Below are 24334 nucleotides of genomic sequence, written 5' to 3' on the forward strand. Positions count from 1 at the left end.
ACTGCATGTAGGAGCGTAGACCTGTACAACCTTCATTTTGTACCTCTTATTTAGTTTCACAACAAGACATGCCACCCTCTCGTTAATGCTATAGAATTCCTGTATGTTACCAGCTATTTCCTTATTAATCAGGAATCCGACTCCTAGTTCTCGTCTCTCCGCTAAGCCCCGGTAACACAGTACATGCCCGCTTTTTAGCACAGTATATGCTTCTTTTGTCCTCCTAACCTCACTGAGCCCTATTATATCCCATTTACTACCCTCTAATTCCTCCAATAACACTGCTAGACTCGCCTCACTAGATAGCGTTCTAACGTTAAACGTTGCCAGGTTCAGATTCCAATGGCGGCCTGTCCGGAGCCAGGTATTCTTAGCACCCTCTGCGGCGTCACAGATCTGACCGCCGCCGTGGTCAGTTGCTTCGCGGCTGCTGGGGACTGAAGGCCGGGGTTCGATTGTTGTATTCATATAGGAGGTTGTGGCCAAGTACTGCACCAGGGTGGCCAATCCTGCTCTGGTGAGAGAGTGCGTTACCGGTTCTGGTCACCGGGATCAGGCCGCACTCCAGGCCTGTTTGTGCAATTTTCTCAACACACGGTTTTTTTTTTTTGTATTTTCCGGTGGAGAATTGCGCGGCACCAGGATTTGGATCACGGTCCTCTTGCACTGGAGACGGATACTCTACCGTCCCCGTAGGAGTTAAATTAAAAATTTATTTATGGGGTTTTACGTGACAAAACCACTTTCTAATTAGGCACGCCGTAGTGGAGGACTCCGAAAATTTCGACCACCTGGGGTTCTTTAACGTGCACCTAATTCTAAGTACACGGGTGTTTTCGCATTTCGCCCCCATCGAATTGCGGCCGCCGCGGTCGGGGTCCGATCCCGCGACCTCGTGCTCAGCAGTCTAACACCGTAACCACTGAGCAACTACGGCGGGTCCCGCAGGAGTTGTACGCCTCATTTATCCTACAGTGGTGCCCTATTTGATCAGTCAAGGTGGACCAATCTGAGCTCGGTTATACCGCATGGATGGCACTCGGCTAGAGAACCTGGTATTTATGACCTGCACATGTGAGGCCATACATATTTGAAGATGTATATCTTTCTTTTTTTTTTTTTTTTTAGGAGGGTTCCCGTACAGTGATAAAATAAAGGAAAAGACATTAAAAGAAAGAAAAAAAAAGAAAAGAAAGAAAAAGGGGCGAAAAAAAAGGAACATAACAGGTGATTTGAACTCGTGACCCTTGATGTTGCCCGGAAAGATAGCTCAGTCGGTTGGTTCGTCAGGCCCCAGGCTACTTTCAGGCGCCACAGCTCCTGCTCCGAGCCTCACACTTACGTGGAAAGAGACTCATGTTGTCCGCGACCAACTATACCAAGGACTGCTGCTGACGACGGCGAAATACCTTCGTGTAATTATAATAACCCTAATAGGACTACTTTCGAAAGAAAAAAAGGAAGCGGCCCAGAGGGCTATACTACGAGAGCTATGACTGATAGTTTTCTATATATATATATATATATATATATATATATATATATATATATGGGATCGCATGCGCGCGCTGTTGCTTTGTCTCTGCGTGTAGTAGTTAAGAGAGCCAGTTTAAGGGCGGAGAAGAAGAAAGGAAAGAAAATCAAAAACTGCAGCGCCGTGGTTTCAAAGCGCACCCGTGATAGAGAAACGGAATGCGATATAAGCGTGCGTAGCCATGATACACACACGACAAACTGCCTTAAAATATTTAGACTTGAGGGAAAGCTTCGGTAACAAACGATAGCACAGCAATCAGCACTCGAATATAATTATAACCCTAATACTAATTGTAAATATGCATCTCATCTATGGGATCTAATGCGCGCGCTGTTGCTTGTCTCTGCGTGTAGTAGTTAAGAGAGCCAGTTTAAGGGCGGAGAAGAAGGAAGAAAAGGAAAGTCTCTGAAGCAAAATTACAGCGCCGTGGTTTTAAAGCGCACCCGTGGTAGAGAAACGGAAGGCGATATAAGCGTGCGTGGCCATGATACGCACACGACAAACTGCCTTAAAATATTTAGACTTGAGGGAAAGCTTCGTAAACAAACTATAACACGGCAATCAGCACTCGAATACGACGAGAGAAATTACTGAGACGTGGAAAATTCCCTTGAAAAAAATCTGGTTTGCGAGACAAATGCTTGTATGTATTGAACCTCTTAAAAGATGAGGGGGGAAATATGCGCTCACCGAGAGGGCATCTTCAGCACGGGACCACCCCAAGGCACCTTACAGAGATAAATAATAATAAATAAATAAATAAATAAATACAGAGATAAATAATAATAAATAAATAAATAAATAAACTTTAAAAAATTAACATAGAATAAAATAAAAAGCGAGGAGAACAAAAAAATTAAGGTGGGGCCCATAACGTATGCGTCACACGATCCTCGAGGTCTGGTGTAGGAGAACACAGGGAAGAAATTTCGCTTTCAAAGGCTAGATGGGGCGAGTGGAGAGAGTGTCTCGCTATGCAGTGGAGCTTGCCTTCTAAAATCATGGGTTCGCGGCATTGAAATGTTTCCATCTCAGCTATTAATGAGCCAATGTGAAATTTTTTCGTGGCAGAACACTCCCCAAAGGACATGTAACAACTTCCAGCGTATAACCAAATTTGCTATGGGGCCTGGTGAGGGGCCCTTCAAGAAACTTTGCAAAAGTGCAATAACACGTGCAAAAGTGAAAAAATGTAGCTGCAGAGCCAAAGAACCATCGAGGAGGAATTGTGGAGTGAAGCGTGCCACTAAACTTGTGCCATGTAGCACAGCTATCATGTAACTTACTCCTTTGACATGTTGCAAGACTTAAGTAGGCCAAAGCTGTCAGTGTGTTAACATATTGTTACGTAGGAAGACTCAGACGAAAAGCTATGTACAAGTATATTTACAAGAAAATACGCTGCGCTTGGCCAAGAGGCAACAGCCCGCGCTAGCTTCTCATCGTCGTCGTCGTCTTCGCACTGCTTGCCTTTTCGTGATCGCACACATTGTTCCGTAGCACTACCCCCGGCTACAAAAGCGCCGTCCCGGAGCGACTAAAGATCGGACTCGGAAGCAGTGTAGTAGGCCTTGAGCCTACTGACATGCACGACATCACTTGATGCCAGAAGAGAGGACGAGGTTGAACCCACAGGAGCAATTTCGTAAGTCACAGGTGTCACCTGGCGCAGCACGCGGTAGGGCCCTGTGTATCGCGAAAGGAGCTTCTCTGAAAGTCCGACGTGACGGGAGGGCAACCACAGGAGCACGAGCGCACCAGGCGAAAACTGTACGTCACGATGGCGGGCGTTGTAATGACACTGCTGAGTGGCTTGTGAGGCCATCAGTCGAGCACGGGCAAGCTGGCGTGCATGGTCGGCGAGGGCGATGGCGTCGCGCGCATACTCGCTTGTTGAGATCGCAGCAGGAGGAAGTGCCGTGTCTAGGGGCAAGGTAGGTTCGCGACCGTACAGTAGATAAAATGGAGAAAATCCGGCGGTGTCGTGCTGGGAAGAATTGTACGCAAATGTTACGTAAGGAAGGGCAATGTCCCAGTCGTGGTGGTCTTTGGAAACGTACTTGGACAGCATATCGGTAAGAGTACGGTTTAACCGCTCTGTCAGGCCATTGGTTTGAGGATGGTATGAGGTAGTCAGTTTGTGTTCAATGGAGCAGGAACGCACAATGTCAGCGATAACTTTCGAGAGAAAGTTTCGACCACGGTCAGTAAGCAGCTGTCGCAGGGCGCCATGAAGCAAGATAATGTCACGCAAGAGAAAGTCGGCGGCGTCAGTGGCGCAACTGGTAGGGAGAGCCCGAGTGATAGCGTATCGGGTGGCGTAATCAGTCGCGACGGCTACCCATTTGTTCCCAGAGGATGACGTGGGAAAGGGACCGAGCAAGTCTAATCCAACACGAAAGAACGGTTCTACAGGGACGGTGATCGGCTGGAGATGACCGGCAGGTAGCACCTGAGGTGTTTTCCGACGCTGGCAGGGATCACAGACAGCAACATAGCGTCGAACGGAGCGAGCGAGACCAGGCCAATAGAAGCGGCAGCGGATGCGGTCGTACGTGCGGGTTACCCCAAGATGTCCTGCAGTGGGTGCATCATGCATCTCAAAGAGCACAGTCTGTCGTAGCTGTTTCGGCACGACAAGAAGAAGATCAGAGCCGTCAGGGAGGAAATTCCTTCGATACAGAATGCCGCCCTGGAGGACATATCGGCGAACGGATGCGTCGGTAGGTGTTGAGCGGAGACGCTCGATAAGTGCTCGCAGCGATAGATCTCGGTACTGCTCATCGGCGATGTTAGCGAAGGCAGACGCAGAGAAAATGCCGTTGGCACTACTACTGTCGGCATCGTCAGGCTCGTCGACCGGGTAGCGAGGCAAGCAGTCAGCGTCCTTGTGTAGACGGCCAGATTTATAGGTGACAGTATACGAATATTCTTGGAGGCGTAAGGCCCAGCGACCAAGTCTTCCTGTAGGATCTTTCAGTGAGCATAACCAGCAAAGCGCGTGATGGTCTGTGACAACGGAAAAGGGTCGGCCATATAAGTATGGGCGGAATTTCGCAACCGCGCAAACTAGGGCCAGACACTCACGCTCAGTGATGGAATAGTTGCGCTCCGCGGGTGAGAGGAGCCTGCTGGCGTAAGTGATAACACGGTCGTGGCCATGCTGGCGTTGTGCCAGTACTGCGCCAATTCCGTGACCGCTGGCATCAGTACGGACTTCGGTAGGCGCAGAAGGATCGAAATGGGCCAGAACGGGAGGCATTGTGAGAATGTCGATTAGATGTGAGAATGCAGAGGCCTCGTTATCGCCCCACTGGAAAGGGGCATCTTTTTTCAAAAGCTCGGTTAGTGGTCGTGCTATGGCGGCGAAATTTCTCACGAAACGGCGGAAGTACGAACAAATGCCGATGAAGCTGCGCACATCCTTGACACACTTCCGAACAGGGAAGTGCGCAACAGCATGGATCTTGCCTGGGTCCGGTTGCACTCCGTTCGCGTCAACGAGGTGTCCAAGGACGGTAATCTGGCGACGGCCGAATTGACACTTCGATGCGTTGAGTTGCAGACCGGCTCGACGAAAAACGTCCAGGACTGCTGAGAGGCGCTCGAGGTGCGTAGCGAACGTTCGGGAGAATACGATAACGTCATCCAAGTAGCACAGGCACGTGGACCATTTGAAACCGTGAAGAAGGGAGTCCATCATGCGTTCAAAAGTGGCAGGGGCGTTACATAGACCGAACGGCATCACTTTGAATTGATAAAGACCGTCGGGTGTTACAAAAGCAGTCTTCTCGCGGTCGAGATCATCCACGGCAATCTGCCAGTAGCCGGAGCGAAGGTCAGTAGAGGAGAAATAGCGAGCACCGCAGAGGCAGTCAAGGGCGTCATCAATCCGAGGTAGGGGATACACGTCCTTTTTGGTAACCCTGTTAAGGTGCCGATAGTCCACACAAAAGCGCCATGAGCCATCCTTCTTTTTGACCAGTACAACAGGTGACGCCCATGGACTATATGATGGTTCAATAATGTTCTTGGCAAGCATTTTGCGAACTTCTGCGTGAATAACTTGACGCTCAGCTGGTGACACTCGATACGGGCAGCGATGAATAGGAGGGGCATCGCCGGTATTAATGCGATGTTTGACAGCTGTAGTTTGGGCCAAAGGATGATCGTTAAAGTAAAAAATATCGTGGTAGGAAAACAGAACGCGGAAGAGTTCACGAGCGTGCTCGGACGGCAAGTCGGGCGCAATCATTTTCTGCAAGTCAGCGATGGTAGAGGAGCATCGGATGAAGTGTTGTCTACTGCAATGGATGCTACTGAGTGATCCTCGAATGAGCAAAGCTGGGCCAGAGACATCCCGCGTAGCAGCACTTGTGTTGTCAAGCCAAAGTTGACCACTGGCAGGCAGACGCAATTCGCCGTAATAGATAAAACGGTATGAGGTACCGTGACCCCGTGTGTAAGGAGGACGTCTTGCATAGGAGCCGCGATGTAGTGACCATTCGGGCACTGGTGGGGATGACACTAGGTCAACGTAAGTCAGTGCCGTAGGTGGCAAGCGAACGAAGTCGACGGAACTGAGGCGACTGGTTTGTGGTTCAGCGGGATCCAGAACAGGCAGGTCAAGGCGGAGAGTACTGGCGGAACAATCGATGAGAGCAGAATGGAGAGGAAGTCTAAGCCGAGGATGATGTCGTGGGGACAGTGGGCGATGACTGTGAATAGCACGATTGTGGAACGATCGGCAAAGGAGACACGGGCGGTACACATACCAATTACGGGGGCTGTTCCGCTATCGGCGACACGGACAACATGCGTCGTGGCGGGCGTGATTTTTTCAGGCGGGTACGAAAGTCCGCGCTCATTACCGACAAATGCGCTCCAGTGTCTATAAGAGCAGATACAGGAACACTGTCGACTTGCACGTCAAGAAGGTTCAGATGAGTGGGCAACGTCAGTAGAGGATTTGGCAGCGTAGGGAGCAATGCAGCATCACCTCAAGGCGCTGCATCGTCTAGTTTTCCGGCTGGGAGCAGCGTCCGAAGGGAGTCGGCGAAAAGGAGCGACGGGGCTGGGGAGAGCGAGATTGTCGTCATTGGGGCGAAGCTGAATGAGAATAGGGGCGGTTCGGCGCAGGAGAGTCAGTGGCGGCATTATCGGAGCGTGCGGCATAGGGACGAGAAGGGCCACCTGAGGGGTGAGAGTAGGCGGTATAAGCAGACCGGGTCGGGGAAGTCCAGCGACTGCGACAGTGCCGAGAAATGTGCCCGATTCGATGGCAGTGGAAACAAATGGGCTTGTCGTCAGCAGTGCGCCATTAGATGGGTTGCGGAAACGTGGTGGGTAAGAAGGTGCGGGACGGGGCGGAATCGAAGAAGCCGGGCGGGTATCAGGACGATGGGCCGAGCAGATGGTGTGAAGATCCATGTTTTCGAACTCTTGGCGGACAACTGCCTGGATCAGTGAGACCGTGACTGCAGATGTGTTGGTGGGACTGGAGTCGAAGGCAGCCGGATAGGCGGCCTCGATCTCACGCCGGACGATCCTGGTAACATCGGCAGTGTTGTTGGGACGAGGAGTGTCGACACAGGAAGATGTCGCTGGGGTGTTGGGCAGACGGGCAAACTGCTGGTCAATACGTCGGCTTTTAGCGAGTTCCAGGCGGCGGCACTCTTTTATAACAGCATCCACCGTCGCTACGTTGTTGCAAACGAGCAAGTTGAAGGCGTCATCGGCAATGCCTTTGAGGATGTGGGCAACCTTGTCTGACTCAGTCATGTGGGTGTCAACTTTGCGGCACAGAGCCAAGACGTCCTGAATGTACGTGACATTGGGCTCTGTTGACGTCTGCACACGGCCGGAAAACGCCTTCTGTGCGGCAAGTTGGTGACCGTAGGGGTTGCCGAACAAGTCCCGAAGCTGTGTCTTAAGTGAATCCCAACTGGTGAGCTCATCTTCGTGCGTGCGATACCAAACTCTAGGTGTGCCACCGAGGTAAAAGACTACGTTGGCGAGCATAATAGTAGCATCCCACCGGTTATTGTGGCTGACGTGTTCATACAGGCTGATCCAGTCATCGACGTCTTCCCCATCTTTGCCCGAGAATACGCCAGGATCACGGGGAGCGGGGAGAGTGATGTAGGTCGTCGAAGTGGCAGCAGGTGTCGGAGCCGGGGGAGTCCGGTTGTCGTCGCCGAGAGCCATGAAGGAAGGCTCGACGTACCGTCCACTGCGAAGCTCCGTGACGAGGTACAGGGAACGTCCACCTCCACCAGATATGCTACGTAGGAAGACGCAGACGAAAAGCTATGTACAAGTATATTTACAAGAAAATACGCTGCGCTTGGCCAAGAGGCAACAGCCCGCGCTAGCTTCTCATCGTCGTCGTCGTCTTCGCACTGCTCGCCTTTTCGTGATCGCACAGATTGTTCCGTAGCAATATTACCATGCACCTAAGAGAACACAAGTATTCTGCATCTATCCATTCCCATTTGGCAGCACACTGCAGTGCATGTGGCTGAGATCCTGATTTGCATAACACCACCACTGTGGCTAGGCATCATAATCAGACATGAGTGCGAAACAACCGAAGCATTCCATTCAAAAGAAAAGGCCCAACATGTGTTAGCCAGGCATCAATTTCACTTTGTGATAGAGAGCACACTTGACAACCACTTGTCATGTTCTCTGAACAGTCTCTAATCATTATTCAGCTTTTAGGTGGTTTTTTCCTTACCTATGACTGTGTATATTCCGTGTTTCTTTCAGTAAAAATACTAGTGAGTCTTCAAAGTTGTTTTTTGTTCTTCTTTTTCTTTGTCCCTGTTCAGTTCGCGCTCTTTTTTCATTATTATTAGAAATTTGTTCGTATAATACTCAAGGCACTGTTAATAAACATTGTTTAAAGAAAACACATTTTTATATTATTCCACCTCCAACTGTTGACTGGTGTGTCTGGTTAATCCTCAGCGAGCAAGGCTGATCATGAAGAACCTTCACATAAGCATTTGCAATTTTTGTTTATTATACCGGTCCAACATGAAAAATTTGTCTGGGTGTGCAAGTATTGTTTCATTTTTGTAACAGTGTCATTTAGACATGTAGTTAATGCCACAGCATTTTTTTTCTTTAAATTCGTGAGTAGAAGCATGTCCAGAACTATGGAACAGCACAATTTTCCCAAATAATTAATGTAAGGTTGCTAGAGTGTGCTGCAAAGTTTCTTTTTTTTTTTAGCACTGAGGATGAAGCCGTGCTTTGTGCTTAATTTCATGCTGAAGAAATGGTTCCAACACGTGCCACGGAGGTGGAAGCCATCAGGTGTAACTGTCTGAGCAGCAACTTTTGATCATTAATTGTACACAAGTCCTAGAGGTTTCTACAAAGTTACCTCACTAATCAGTATTAAAGATAAAAGTTTGCCTTATGTAAAATAAGACCTTCAAAAATATTGTTCATCTGGGTTAATGTAATAAAGACTCACTGTCTAAAATTTCTGAGCATGGAGTAGCAAAAAATTAGTGCATGTGACTTTGTTTTGTCTTTGGTAATGGTTAGAGGCCGGATTATATGCAAACGTCTATTTGTTCCCGTGCACCAGGGCCCCACACTTTTGGTGTATGAGCATGAATTATGGGTTAAGTGGCTTAGCAGCGACATAATAGTGCCTATAAATGCCTATTTCCGTCGTTTGCACTTACATATGCCTATCTTTTACTTCTGACACCCCAAAAATTATTTTTCAGAATTATAAAAATACATTTGATGCCTTCGGGTTGCAACAGTAACTATATCGATGCTCCTCATCTAGCCCGGCCGCAGCTGCGCATGGCGCAGATGAGCACAGCCATGCCCACCCTATCTTGGAAGCAATCTGCGATGGGTGCAAATTCTACGCAAGACAAGAAGGCTGGCGGTTTCGTGTGTACCGCGTTCGCGCATGCCTGATGTGCGTTGAAGCAAGAAACAGCACAAAGGGGTATTCACTCACCACAGCTGCCACTCTTCATCATGCTAGCGTTGTGACATCGTGTGTCTGCGGTCATCGAATGAGATCTATTCATGTTTGCCTGTGAGCGCGTGACACCATGCTTGTCAAATTATTTAGTAAGTGAATGTTTACTGCAATTTATGTGGCCGGCAAATCTACAAACCATACTTATTGTAGTTATCTAATACATTGCTGTCGCAATCAATGCTTTACCTTTCGAGCGAAAGTAAGAATTTTTTTGCTTTGAAAGCATATTGGCTACTTTTTTTCACAGCACCTAGCAGCATTAGCAGCCACTGCTACTAATGGCAACGCACATGGCAATGTGAGCTAGCAAATAAGCGCCTACATTGACAATGTTAGTCGAACTTGTGGGGGCCTGTGACCAGCTGCCAGATATTGGTTAGCGTGGCCAGAGAAATAGAGCCTCCAAAAGGACTCTTTTCAGCTTTGCTTCAACATCTGTGCTTGCATTCACGTTGTGTATCTTAACTATGCTTTGATTATGCTATCCCAACACAAGCCTTCATCAAACGTCACTTTCTTTAAAAAGGGGGATGCCACTTTGTTATGCTGCAGGCAGGTATTTGAGAGAGAAAGACATGGAACTTAACAAATGTGTACTACTGATTGCATCTAAGAGAGACTGTTGACGGTAGAGTGCACTGTGCATGTGTTAGGTGGAAGTGTGCAAAGTTCACTGGAAGTACTGTCAACTGCAGTTACGAGGCCACTTTTTTTCAGCTCCTCCACTCTTTTGTGGCTTTGGAAACAACCAGCGAATGGCGTACCAGCGTACAAAGGGTCCCTAACTCTTTTCCGCTGATCAGCATGGCCACTAATACTCCTTGCCTTTACTATCACGGTGCTCCCGGTTTTCAGAATTGTTGATATTGTCGACTGAGCGAGCTCATATTTCTTCCCGAGAGCGCTCACCTTGAAGCCACATCGAAAATCCTGCAAAATTTGAATCTTCGTGTCAAGCGACAGACACAGCTTTGAGCTTTGTCAGCACCATCTTCGAACTGGGCTGTCCGCTGCTTCAGTGGCTTCAGCTGTGAACATGCTGTGAAGCTACTATCACGCTTGCTGCGAGAGGGAGTGGGACGGGCACCACAGCACTGCTTTGCTTTTCACCTTTCTTTTTTCTCTCTCTCTCTTTCATTGCAATTGTGGGCGACGCATGAGGTTCAAAAACGTGAAGCAGCTGGTGCCATCTTGTAGTGATGGAGATGAAACAGTCAGAAAAGCAACTCAGCAACAGCCCACCCCAGGGTTACCAGACAGTGGTGCTTGGCGACTAAAATGCTCATCAACTGAAAAAACACCTTTACGAGAAAATCAATGATCAGAGGCTCTGCATAACCACTAAATCAGGAGCAACTACGCACGAAACACTCCTTCGAGCTGAAGGAGAAATTGCACATGCAGACTTCTCTAACACCAGACTCCAACTAGTAATACACGTTGGTACTGTTGATGCACTATGTGACACAGCATTTGAAAGGTCCATCGAACAGCTCACAGAGAAATTAGCATCCTGGAGCAAAAAGGCACCCCCAACACCACTACATCATAAGTACTGTTCCAGAACCAAAGTCACGAGACCACTAAGCAGAAACAGCTTGTTGCAAATGGGACCAACAAATCAACAATGTATGTGCCTCACTTGGTCACAGAGTAGAATTTATCGCCACAGGGGATGACCTCAACGAAGACAGCCTCAACAAAATCCACTGTACTGAAGCAGCAGGAGACCGTGTGAGCTGCCTACTACCCCAAAAAATAACTCCTTTTTTTTTAGGAAACAACTCCTGAAAACACACAACCACATCACAAAACCGCAGACACCCCAACAGTACAGACCAGAGGGCAGTGAGGACACTATTGAAAGCCATGTCAACAGCACTTGGCCAATTAGGCCAAACAAGACACCACTGGTAAAATGCCTCATTAAAGCCAAACAACAAAAATTCTTGCCACTAGCCTCACAGATACAAAAGGACAACAGAACAGAACACAGCCAACAGACTACTCAAGATGAAGACAGCAACGCTTGGCTGAACATGAAGTCGCCTGTAAACCAGACAGAAGAGGATCGAGTTAGCCAGGACAACACACACAATCACAATCCCCCGACAAAATCCAAACAACACTGACTGTACCCAAAAAGAAAACATAAAATGAAACCAGGAGATAAACAAAAGAACCTATCCATCTGCCTACTAAACATGCAAGGTGGTAGCAGCCTGAAATAGGAAGTTCAATATCAAATCAACCAGCAGAAAATTGATTTATATGCGCTGACTGAAACACACCTTAGAGATGACGAGGAGCCCTATAGACACAACGGTCTAGAATGGTATGGCCAAAATAGAAAAAGGGGCACCAAACGTGGAGGAGGAGTCAGATTGCTTGCGCAAGCCACCCAGGAAATCTATACTGGAGAGGACCAAAACTGCGAAGAACACATGTGGGTAAAATTAGAAATAGAGAAGCGCAGCATATATCTATGTGTGATATACATGGCTACAGTATCTGAAGAAGACGAATGGAATAGAAAAATATATGAATGCATCACTAAGGATATCCAACAAAAATACGGTGGACACCCTGTTTTCCTCCTGGGTGACTTCAACTGCCATATAATGGACCTTGAAGGCAAAGAAAAGGATGCAATGGGCTTCTACAAACTAGTGGAAGAATGCCACCTGTCCATAGCAAACCTAGACCCAATCTGCCAAGGCACCTACACATGGACACGACACACTCAAAAATCAGCCATTGACTATGTGTTATACAACAACTACGCCACTGCACCACACATTCAAATAAAATCTATGCACATTGATGAAGACAAAACAGACAGTTGTGGTAGCGATCACAATAGAATTAAAATACTTCTAGGTACCCCTGCACCTCGCACACAAAACAAAAATACAACACACACAGCAAGACACTGGAAGATGAGAGACAATGACAAATTGGAAGAGTTCACATCACAGCTAGAAGAAAAAATATAAAACACCCAGACCTATGAAGCGTTCATAGAACAATGTCTACAAGTGGCAGATAAAACTCTTCGCAAGACAAAAGGGATGACCCAAACATGACCTACACCCTGGTTTGCCAAGGAATTTAAAGAAGAAATATAAAAATGCAAAAGACTCTCCAGACTACGAAAAGGCAAATGAAAAGGAAACCACTGAAAAAGCCAATGCATGGCAAACCTATTTAAACCAGAAACAAAAGGTTAAACACTTGGTAGCAAAAAGTCGGCACCACCTTCAAGCAACAAGAAAGCCACATAATAAACGAACGAAAACATTAGAGTCAAAGGTTCTGGATGTATATCGACTCCCTGGAACCAAACGAGACCACAACAAAAACAACTGCTCTACACATTGCCTCCGGACTTGTCTTGAAAACACAGCAAGAGATGGAACCATACCTGACATCACCCTTCAAAACACTCCAAGACAATCCACAAGCTCACACACTACAACCCTTAAACACAGCGACTGATGAGGTGAAGAGGACAAAAAAAGAACATAGCATACTGGACCCAATATCCACAACAGAACTGAAACGAAGCATCAGCGATCTTAAAAACCAAAAAGCAGTAGGCCCCGATGATATCCCCAATGAATTCCTAAAAGCACTAAAGACAAAAGCAAGAGAGGGACTACAACACTACTTCAACAGCATCCTTGATTCGGGTCAAATTCCACCAGCATGGAAAGAGGCAAAAGTGACCCTCATACACAAGGGCAAAGGAAAACCAATTGAACAACTAAATCCCTACTGCCCGATATCTATACTGAGCAATGTACAAAAGGTGTACAGCACAATCCTCAACCGAAGACTACAAAAGTTCTGTGACTCAAATAACATATTCATAGAGTCTCAAAACGGCTTCAGACCAAGCCACAGGACAAGTGACCATATATTCACTTTCACCCAAGCTATGGAGATGAAAAATAAGGAAAAACCAATGCTATATCTGGCTTTCCTTGATATGAAAAGAGCCTCTGATGGTGTTTCCCACTCGAGGCTTTGGCAAAAGCTACTGAGCATTGGACTAGATTGTAAAAGCATAGACCTGCTTAAGAACCCATGCACGGATTGCACAGCAGTGTACACACTACAAGAACTAAGGTCGAAGAAAGTCGAGCAAAAGATAGGACTAAAACAAGGATGCCCGTTGTCCCCAACATTATTTAACATATACATCACACAACTCCTCCAAACATTAGACAATGAGAGACCAGGCCTCCGCCTGTCCACGACAATGACTGACAAGGAAGAAGAATACACCAAAATTTCATGTCTGTCATTCGCTGATGATATTGTGCTGCTAGCAGAATCAGCAGCTGACCTCCAACACCAGTTCGACATCTGCTCCCAAGTTACAGGAAACGACCAGCTAAGGTTCAAAAAACGCAGTGGATGGGAAACGCAGTGGATGGGATTAAATACAAGCAACACTAGCGACGAATTCGCCCTCCAAGGGTACCTCATCAAAAAACATTGGAATACAAATACCTCGGCATCACTCTCAGTGAACAACCAAATTTTCTGGATCCACATAAAAACGCATTAGTAAAAAAATTTAATCGCCTCAAAGGCCGCATCTGGCACTTGGCCAGACATTCATACAACCCCTACACTGTCGGATGCACACTGTGGAAGAGAGTAGCAGTACCAGCGACAACATCCGCAGAAGATGTGCTGGCCTACTCCAGTGAAACCATAAAATGCCTGGAGCGTCACCAAACAGAACTAGGCCGCTGGCTGCTAGGGGGAAGCATAGCCACTGCAAATGCAGCAGTAAGCGTGGAAATTAGTTGGTCCTCATACGAGGCAAGGGAGGTGAGGTCCAAATTACAATATGCCGGCAGACTCAAATTCATGGCAAACACAAATTACTGTCACAGAATGTACCTACACCTAAGATATAAAAACATCAAGACGGCTTGGATTCGGAAATACACGTCCCTAGACACGAAATACAGCCAAAATTCAAAACACCACAACACTAAGACAGAGGCAGAGTGGCGCAAGGCAGTCATCAAGGAAATCAATGATGCTGAAAAAACAATTTGGCACACGACAGTAGCAAAAAGCAAAACCTGGCACTATATTAATACCACAAGCTGGAACCGTGCCCATCACCCCACTACCGAGGAGATAGAGGCAGCGCCCTGCTGTTTCAAGCCCGCACTGGTGCTCTCCTCACAAACCAACGCCACCACGAACGATTCGGCGTGGTTCCGACGTGCCGCTTGTGCGGTTCACCAGAAGAAACCCTTCTCCACGTGCTACAACAATGTCCAAGACTTCCCGCAGATCCCCGATCATGCTCCCTGGCCGAGAGCCTGGCGCTGACTGGTCTCACCGAGGAGGACCGAACTGCACGCGCCGAAACTACAAAGACCCGGCTAGAACAGTGGGAACGACTAGGCAGGAGAGCTGAAAATCTGGAAGAAAACCCAAGACACATATCGCCCGGCTAGAGCCACCCAGTCACAGCGAACGGCCGCCGACGCCGACCACCTTAGCTACACGAGCAACTACGACAGATCACGGCTGACCAAGCATCGATGCGGCTCGGACGCGTCGACTTGAACCGGCATGGCTGGCGGATTGGATCGTCATGGCTTTGGTAAAATTCGAGGCAACTGGAGCCTAGACTGCAACGAACCGGACCAACCAGACGGCCTCACAGACTGTGACTGTGACAAAACTGTGTTTTATGTTCTTTCTCTCCTTACTTTCCTTTTCGTGCTTTCAACATCTCCTGTGACATTGACAAACGCCTGCCTTGAGTCAAAAGGGATCAGGAACACTTACTTACAACTCATGATGCTCTCCGGTGCGTGGGCGGTATGGGCGGGGTGGTAATGGCAGCAGATACGAACTCGCGTAGGTGAATATCACTCCGTCTCGGCATCATTCATTTCAGGGAAACCAAGCAACGCAAATGCCAGGATTATTCTGCATGGCAAACGCTGTCCTGACGGCAAAATGTTGATCATTATATCCGATATGCGGTGAATAACATATAGTTATATTTGTTTTTTTTCCCCCATAGACCTAATGCATAAAATGACACTATTACCTTGACCCATCGTTATAACCGATATGTTGTTATATGTGGTATCACTATAAGTGGATTGCACTGTATTGTTGTAACCAAGTGTAGAACAATTTTAACATTCAAAAAGACACCGTGCTCCCAAATACATTCCTGCCAAAAGTTTTCACCAGTAGCAAAGTAGAATACACTTAGTTACTGCTATATTACTTCTGTGGCTCTCTGGTTGAGCTCTGTGTCACCAGGTGGCTGCACCACGCAGGCATTTCATGCTCGTTTCTCCACTCGCCCAGTGAAATGCCCAGTCCACTTGCGCTTGCATTTACCTGAATACTGGACACTCTAAAACTCTCTATTGTGGTAGTAATCCTCCGGCACGAAGTGACATCTGCAAACGCGTAGATGCTGGCACTGATCGGGTACCAATAGCCTGATGCACTGCAACCACTCTGCTCGCATGTTGCCTTGCAAAGGCAGTCAATGTCACAGCTTGAAATGTTGCCGATCACTAGATTTGCAGCCCACAATGTAACAGGGGCGATCCATGCTGCTTGCAAAAAGAGAGTTCGAGACCAGCTCTGACTGGCACAGCTCGTGTCAACATGGAGAACATTGTAACACAAGCAGACAACACTTGCTATGTGCTGGAAGTGCTTGAGTGTAGTGATAAATTGTCGTTGTGTATTCTCTTTCTGTTACTTTTTTGTAGAAACAAATTAACCAACATTCCAACTATTACAAACAACATTTGTTCACCATAAAGTTGGAAATGTTATTGATGACGTGACCAGGCTAGCCAATCAAATAGCTCACCGAACTGACGTTAATTGGGCTAACTATGTCAATTGGGAGGGGGCGGCTGAAAACTCAGGGGAGTGGTGCCACTGTAATCGGTAGCGATGCACATTTTTAAAACCCTGTAATAAATTACACACCTTACGTGGAGCACTTAAATGTGTAAATTAATGATCATACCTTACTGATCATACCAAATATTTTGATCTTGTTTTCACACCCAGAATGTCTTGGTCCAAACACATAGATTTAATAACCTCAAAGGCACTGAAAAAATTAGGCTATCTGCACCGCACATTGACCACGGCCCCAAGGGATACTAAACTACTGATGTATAAATCTCTAATCCGACCTTTACCAGAATATGCTTCTCCTGTCTAGGATCCGCACAAGCAATGTGACATTAATCAAATCAAGGCCATCCAAAAGAAAGTGATTCGCTTCATATGCCATAGGTTCGATAGAGATTTTTCACCTTCCGCAGCGCTTCTATCCCTAGGATTGCAACCGCTCTCCGATCGTCGACGGCCAAAGTCGCTCAAGCTTCTGCATTGCATTATTAACTCCTCCTGCCGGATTTCGTCCGATAATTATCTAACTCCTGCTAAACCATCTATTACTAGTAGTTACCATCACCTACACATTGCGCCTTATTTTGCCTGTACAGACACATTTAAATACAGTTTCTTTCCCAGTGTTATTGAATATTGGAATTCTTTGCCTGGTAATAATCGTTCTCTACCTTTAAACTTATTTTTAGCGACAATTGAATAGGTAGTTATTTTCATTAAGTCTGTATTGTTCATATTGCCTTTGTTATTTGTCATTGTTCTGCTTTTCACACTCCTGCAATAGCTCAATAGGGCTGCAGTATGTACAAATAAATAAACAAATAAGGGCCTAACCTACTGGCTCAGTACATTTGTACAGTATCATCAAGATCGTTTAAATAAGGGTCCCTTTAAGAAAGAGTGCAGTTCCTGAGTCATCACATGGTTACGGCAGCAGCTGTCAAAAATGTGTGTGCAATGTTGTTCTTTCCCTTACACAAGAAACATCTATTTTTTATGCTCAAAGAACTTTTGGAAGTTCTTACAAGTGATCACTTAAAAATCCTAGAGTGTGTGACGCTGTCAAACATACAAAAATACAAAAGATCCATTCACCTCGTTAAATTTTGCGCACTCAATTTCATTTGGCCAGCTCATTCTGAGTAAGAACAGGCAAAATCTTGAATCGAAAAACCTACAGATGATAATCATTTGTTACTGTTCTTACAATTTTACGAAGATTTGTAAATGTATGCTATTCAATGCTTGCTTCTTTTTTACTGGAACATTTGTAGAATTCATATCATTAGGCATGGATTTTATCTTTTTTGAGTAATTGCTCAGCTGCAACTGTACTTTTTCTTATTTCTTGTGCTTGCTCCACTTTATGTGCAAGTGTAAGCAGAAAAGCTTGGCTAATAAATAGAGACTATACCTGCTCACCGTTTCAGAACGAATGTATTAAGCATGTGCAGTATGTGTGTTGACAAAAAAGCGGTCTCTCGTCTGCCCAGCAAATCCCTGTAAAGCAATGGCTTGCACAATACAGGCTACTGCCTTTCAAATTTCATAACTGAATTCTATACGTCAGTTTCTTACCTTACAAATGAGCTACACACATTCGATACAAAAAACAGGTTGTGTATTGTGAACATCTTATCGTGCCTAAAATGAGGTTTTAACTGCCTTTCTTAGGTGCCTAAAACCTACATTGATAGTGCCTAAAAATCTGGTGGTAATGGTAGTGTGTTACCTTAATTTGTAGCCAAAGTAGAGCAGCAACATACTTCTTTTATTTGAACATAATGAGTAATGTATTTCACTACCTTTTTTTGGGTAACGCCTACTACACTTATGATATCACAGCTCAGCCTCATTTACACACAATGTGCTCTCACACACCAGCCATTCTTCAAGGAATGTTGCCTCAATGATGTGGTTTCTTGAAGTTGCATGACGTGTACTTCAGTGAACAGTTCCAGTGGTGTAGTCAGAAAATTATTTTGGAGAATGGGGGGGGGGGGTTCTCAGTGGACAATTACCACTCCTCCACCTCCTTCACCTCTCTCTCTCTCTCTCTCTCTCTCTATGTGTGTGTGTGGAGGGTTGCACACCATGCAAAGACAAACTCCAAACACTCCCAGGACAAGAACGCTTTAACAACGGGGATGCAAGTTTTGCAGCCACTTCACATCAAAATATGCTATCAACCTTATGTTATCTTTAAAAATGATGATATTAAAAAAACTAAAATTTTGTTTGCAAATTGATGCATTTATATAAGATATGTTGATTACCTAGCTAGTACATGACTTGGAAAACCGAACAGCGCTAAAGACGTCGCCATAAAAAAAACAAAAAAAAACAAGACAGCATAATATTGTGCCTCTTCTCGTTTGTAGGCCAGATTTGTTGGAGCCCAGGTAACAGTGATCACCGTTGTTTTCCAGCAAGATCTTCTAGTGAGTGGTACGGCCACGGCTACGTACAGGAGAGGGTGTGCACTATTTTGCAAGTTGCCTATCACTCAATTGCGCTTTCAGTGTTGTGGGCATGCTATATTATTCTAGATTTAAAAATACAGGAACAAAGCTTTGCGTTAGAACTTTGACAGCATCATATGATGCAAGTTTTACTTTCGGTGACCTGCTGTCTGACTTGTTTTAAGAGCTGTTTGTAACTTGCAATCATGGTATTGTAGTAGTCATCACGCGACTCATATTGTTATTAGATCCCACTCAGAATCTGACGAGGCAGACAGTCCAAAGCAGGGCTGCTTCCTCTTTAGAAGCCTTTGTGTAAATTATGGCTTCCGTTGCTCGCAGTAAAATAAGGGCGAGTAGCTCTGAAAGACTTGAAAGTGTCGCATCTTCCGACACCTATCTATTCTGAAAATTGCCGAGACGTTTAGTAAGGATGGGGTCCCCGCAGCAAGCAGCACATGTTAGGACAGGGTAGGTGAGCCTCAGCTAGACGACTGGCCACAGATGTCTGGTGTTGAGCTATCGGGCAGTGATGAGACACTCTCCCTATGTCCATAATTATCTGCCAACTTCCTTATTGACACCTTTTATACACATCCCTGTGTCCTCATTTCTATTACTCCACTCCCCTTCTTAAAATTCTTTTCCGTTAGTCACTGTCACACTCTTCAACATTCACCGGTTTGTTCAACAGCGCGGCGGCTGCTAACATTCCTATATTTCTGTTTCTGCATGGACTTCAAGGCCATTCACCTACCTGCCCTCCCACCTGTGTGTTGTGGCGGTTTCTTAGCTTCCCTGGCACAGTACCCCCCTCCCTGATATATTTTGCCGTACGCATATCAGCGTTCTGTAGGTTTTTCATTCTTGTCCTGTTTTAAAGCAGAGCTTTCTAAAGTGAAGCTTTCTTTGCCTCTTCCTTCGACTTTCCCACTGCTGCTGCTGCTGTGGCTGTCTTGCACGCTGCGTCAAAGGTGGTTCATAGCGTGTATATACATGATAGGAGCTTGGCAGAGAGGAAAGGAGATCTGAGAAACTCGTTTAGATCTTTGCACCACGTCGAATGTGCACAATGCCCTCTGGAGCTCCCTGGGCGTCCATCACCCCATTAGCCTCTTGACAGCTGTAATCATCTGTGACCTCCCGCAAAAGCACTGCAGAAATTGCAGCGCTTACCTTTCTGCTATACCCAAGTCCAGAGGGAAGCTAGACAGAATGGTAGAGAGGAGGGGGGAGAGGAGGCAGAGAATGAGTAGAAGCGACACAGTTGTGAAATGAGTGAATAACAGCCTTGCCACCCTTCGCTTGCAGTTCCTATACAAGGAGGGGGGGGGGAGGGAAGGTGACGTGAGAAGGAAAGACTATAGACATGACAGCAGTTGCGTGGAAACTGGATAAACCTAAATTCTAGGTACGGTGACGTACATGACAACCCCCCCCTCCCCCTTCGTACCGCCACTACCCCTCACCTTGCTTTCACATTCAAGCTTTCCTTTTCAGTCATGTCACTCTTTCGGAGCCCATCTCTTAAAACCTTCTGTTCCGCGGGAAGAGGGGGGGGGAGGTCGACCCCCCCTCCCAGCTACACCAATGAACAGTTCAGATACAATTTTGCTAATGGCCATGTTATTTCATGCACTGTGAACCTGACAAAGGATGTTGTGACCGTGTCTGGTCAAACTAATGCCTTTAGCTGCATCCTCTCTGAGACTACTGTGTATGTTTGTACTGTGCATTTCAAAATGAAACTGAATAAGGCAGTTTCTTTGAATTATGCCTCCACAGAAGCAAAGTGAGAGAAAGAAAGAGCACCAGGAATGTAGCATTGGGCTCTTAAGGCCAGTTATAAAAGCAAAAGAAGCATGTGTAAGTGACATTTTCTCCAAGGTTTAAGGAATTCTGCATAAGGTAAACATTTAATACCCTTTGAAATTGTAACACCTTTACAGCTATAGACAAACTACAACATGTGATGCAACAAAGATGTTGTGGAACTTCCCTCAGTTGAAGCAAAAATAAAAGAGACGGCTATCAAGAATGTGTGGGAGAAGCTTGAAGACGTAATTTGCATAATTACGATGGACTGCACTGGCATGTTTGTCAAAAGCAAGGTAAACAGCTTGAAGAATGTTAACAAGTGATTTCTGCCAAATATGATTAAAGGCAACACATAAAACAGAGTCAGTTGTACACACCCACTCTTTCAGCCAGCATGTTACATTACTTCGTGCATTTAACCATCACACCCAAGCACTTTGTTTACAAGTACACTGCTTATCAATAGGCCATTTTAATGTGACAATTAAGAAGGAATGATAAATTTGCTTAGACTGGTAGGCTTATTGTCCAAAGCTGTATTTGCACTTCATTGAGAGGAAAGGGTGGGTTATTAGAAAAGAAAATTAAGGTTAAACTTTCCATTTCTGAATTTGGCACCTAAACTGCAGTATTATGACCAGCCAACATCACTGATTTCTGTGTTTCCCCCCCACTTAACTGGCTAATTGTTGTGTGCAACAAGTCCCTGACAGCTGTGCAGATTATATTTACTTCCCTGATCTGTAATCTCTTTCCCAAAATTGGTAAACAATCAATTATCTCTAGCTAAATGCCACCTAAATTATCATATCAGTTGGTGCAGAAAATTGGAAAACATTGTCAAATCAAGTTTTTCTTTATTTTTTATTTATTGTGGATTTATTTATTCTTTTTTTCTTCTCCTGTTTACAACAGAAAGGAAGCAGAAGCTAAAGGCTGTGTGGCCTGACAAAGGCTTCTGCTCCTTACAGTAGCTTATTAAGTCTCGACTTACAGTATTTACAGTTCCAGATGTGCAATTTATCTACCCCCCCCCCCCCCCCCCCCCCCCGCTATGTTATGCCCTAACATGTCCTTAGGGTACTCAAATAAATAAATAAATAAATAAATAAATTACTAGGTTAACTTTAATGATTTCTCTTTAATATCTGCTGAACAGAAGCTCTAAGGCTTTTCCATCTCGAGTTTACAATGTGAATGCTTTATAGCTACGCTTCACGACTTAAGGCACTGCAGTCAACTTGAAAGCAGTAAAACAGTTGCACAGGCATGTCAAGCTATAACAGGCGCAACAATGTCATTAGCTGTTTATATATTTTTTTATTGTAGCCAAGCATACCTGGAAATGTGTTATGTTAATAATTTTTAAACTGCTTGGAGTACAGACACTTAAGCCATGTAAGTGCTAAATATATGAACTATGACAAAACCCGCTCATGTGGAGTACACAAAGAAATTTCATATTGGCAAAAAACATTTATATGGCAAAAAGCGAAGGCTAATCACTATATATGGAAGATGGTGATATGATGATCATAAAAGCAAACAACAATCATTACAATATTAGAATAGCAGCTTGGGCTTGTTGGTTTGTGGTGTGGTTTGCGCTTGTGGTGTCTTCTTGTCTCGTCCCTTGTCTACATTTTGCGCTGTTACTAGCGGGTTACAATATTAGCTGTGTGGTTCTCCACACAGCTAACCTAACTGTGTGTGCTCTCCAAAAAGAGCCCACATAGTTTTGTCCGAATTTTCAGCTGTTTTTTACAGTATGTCAGTGCACTGCATACATCTTGCAGACACAATTGTCACCGTGTGACCTAAGCAGCACTATTGTTAGAAATGCCCGAGCCTGGTGTGGTGCAGCCAGAAAGGGCCATGGAAATAATATCTTTGAAGAAACTCATTGCAATCAACCATTGGCTTACCACCAGATCGTGATTCTTCTGCCTATTTTCATTTTTTGGGTCAATAATTAAACAATGAACTTTAAAAAAATTTAAAGTAAGGTGTTTTACAGTTTCAAGAACCATGGGCTGAGTACATGTGTCTTAAACAGTGCCACCAGTTGCCATGAGAGCTTTTCAGCACCCCTATATAGAATATAAGCTAATGATTTATGTGTAAACCAGTAAAACAGCAATCATATGTATGGGCAAATGTGGCTGTGTCATTTCCATTTGTAACTTGTTTCAGTAGAACCGATTGAACTGGTCATCATATCCTTACCTATAGAAGACGCTTAATTTTGTTTTGTCACAACATTTGACTGCATGCAAAAAATGTGCAGCGTGGTACACCCTACAGCAAAGAAAACCACTGAAGTGTTCAGTTTCGCCAACTCTCATCATACCACATAAAGGCAATTAAAGCGGAATACCTTTAACCACAACCGGCGATTCCATGAGGGGAGATCCATTGAAGCTGACCTCCACTTGTGCCTCGGGGCAACTTTTAAAGAGCTTGTAGCGAACAATGAAAAGCCCATCTCCTCGACTCAGGACCTGGGTCCAAATGCTGCAGTGGCCGTTGGTTCCCGTGATACTCACAGTAAGGTTCGTCGAGGATGCTACCGTAAAGCTGCAACAAGAATGCGTTCCGCCGAGTCGGCATCGTTTCAGAAAAACCAACTGCTCGCCAGAAGTAGTCAGAAATTTCCAAGTTCTCGTTCTCTCGTCATCTGCGGTCGAAACGCTATGACAGCTACGACCGTATACGTACTTAGCACGTTTGTGTGTATGTTGTGATGTTGGAAGACATATGACAACATACTCGAAATGTTTAATCGTTATCCCTAATGAGTTACCATTTCATATAACAACGTACTCGAAATGTTTAATCATTATCAACAATGAGTTACCATTTCGACTTACTTGTTGCCACTAGCGTCAACGAGGTGTACAAAAAAGTATCTGGCTGGAAGGTTGAAGTTTCCTCGGAGGCCAGGGCCATACAAGCGCGCCGACACTTGAAGCTGTGGCCGACCGTTCGGCCAACTCCTTTCGCCGCATGTAGCCACGGGGCACTTATCTTCAGCCGCGGCCACGGCCGCTAGCAGCATTGCGACGCAAAGTCGTCCCGCAAGTAGCATTCTTCTGTTTTTCGAAAACATAACTTGCCAGCTAGTAGTCCGAATCGTGCGTTTCACTGCAGTGCATAGTTTTTTTCCTAGACTTGCACCGCCACAGCTTGGCATGGTCCCGCCCAGACGGATTTATCATTACACCACGCTAGCATTATCGCCGGATCGCTTTCACGCTAGCCAGCAGTTCCGAAAGGATTACGTCGCGTGCGCGCTTTCGGCCGGTGTGCCTGTCTGTCTCGCCTTTCGCCGTGCAAACGGAGAAGACTAGCCCCACAGAACACCTATACAAACTTAGAGAAGGGAAACTGTACCTTCCACAGTGCTACGGAAATAAGCGTAGCGCTGGCGTCGTGAACTAAAGTATGCGACCACAGGTGGCGCTGTACAACAGGAAACGGAAACGGGGTTTTGCACACGCTTTACCAGGTGTGCTGTGGCTTTACTGGGTTTCTAGCTGCTGCGCCTCGATCGTGCTCCCG

The 24334-nt window shown here is 45.7% G+C and overlaps 1 protein-coding gene across 1 annotated transcript in view; it reads right to left on the bottom strand.

Moving 5' to 3' along the window:
- LOC126547847 (protein O-glucosyltransferase 2-like) overlaps window positions 1-24120 on the bottom strand; it is a 60575-nt gene extending 36455 nt beyond the window's left edge. The window contains exons 1-2 of the mRNA XM_050195873.2: window positions 23644-24120; window positions 23151-23350 (exon numbers count right to left, since the gene is read on the bottom strand). Of these exons, the coding sequence (XP_050051830.1) occupies window positions 23151-23350; window positions 23644-23966 (523 nt within the window). The 5' untranslated portion in view covers window positions 23967-24120. The remainder of the gene's footprint in view (window positions 1-23150; window positions 23351-23643) is intronic.
- Between the last annotated feature and the right edge of the window lie 214 nt (window positions 24121-24334).

This window comes from Dermacentor andersoni, chromosome 1 (assembly GCF_023375885.2).
Source record: "Dermacentor andersoni chromosome 1, qqDerAnde1_hic_scaffold, whole genome shotgun sequence".
Classification (NCBI taxonomy): Eukaryota; Metazoa; Arthropoda; class Arachnida; order Ixodida; family Ixodidae; genus Dermacentor; species Dermacentor andersoni.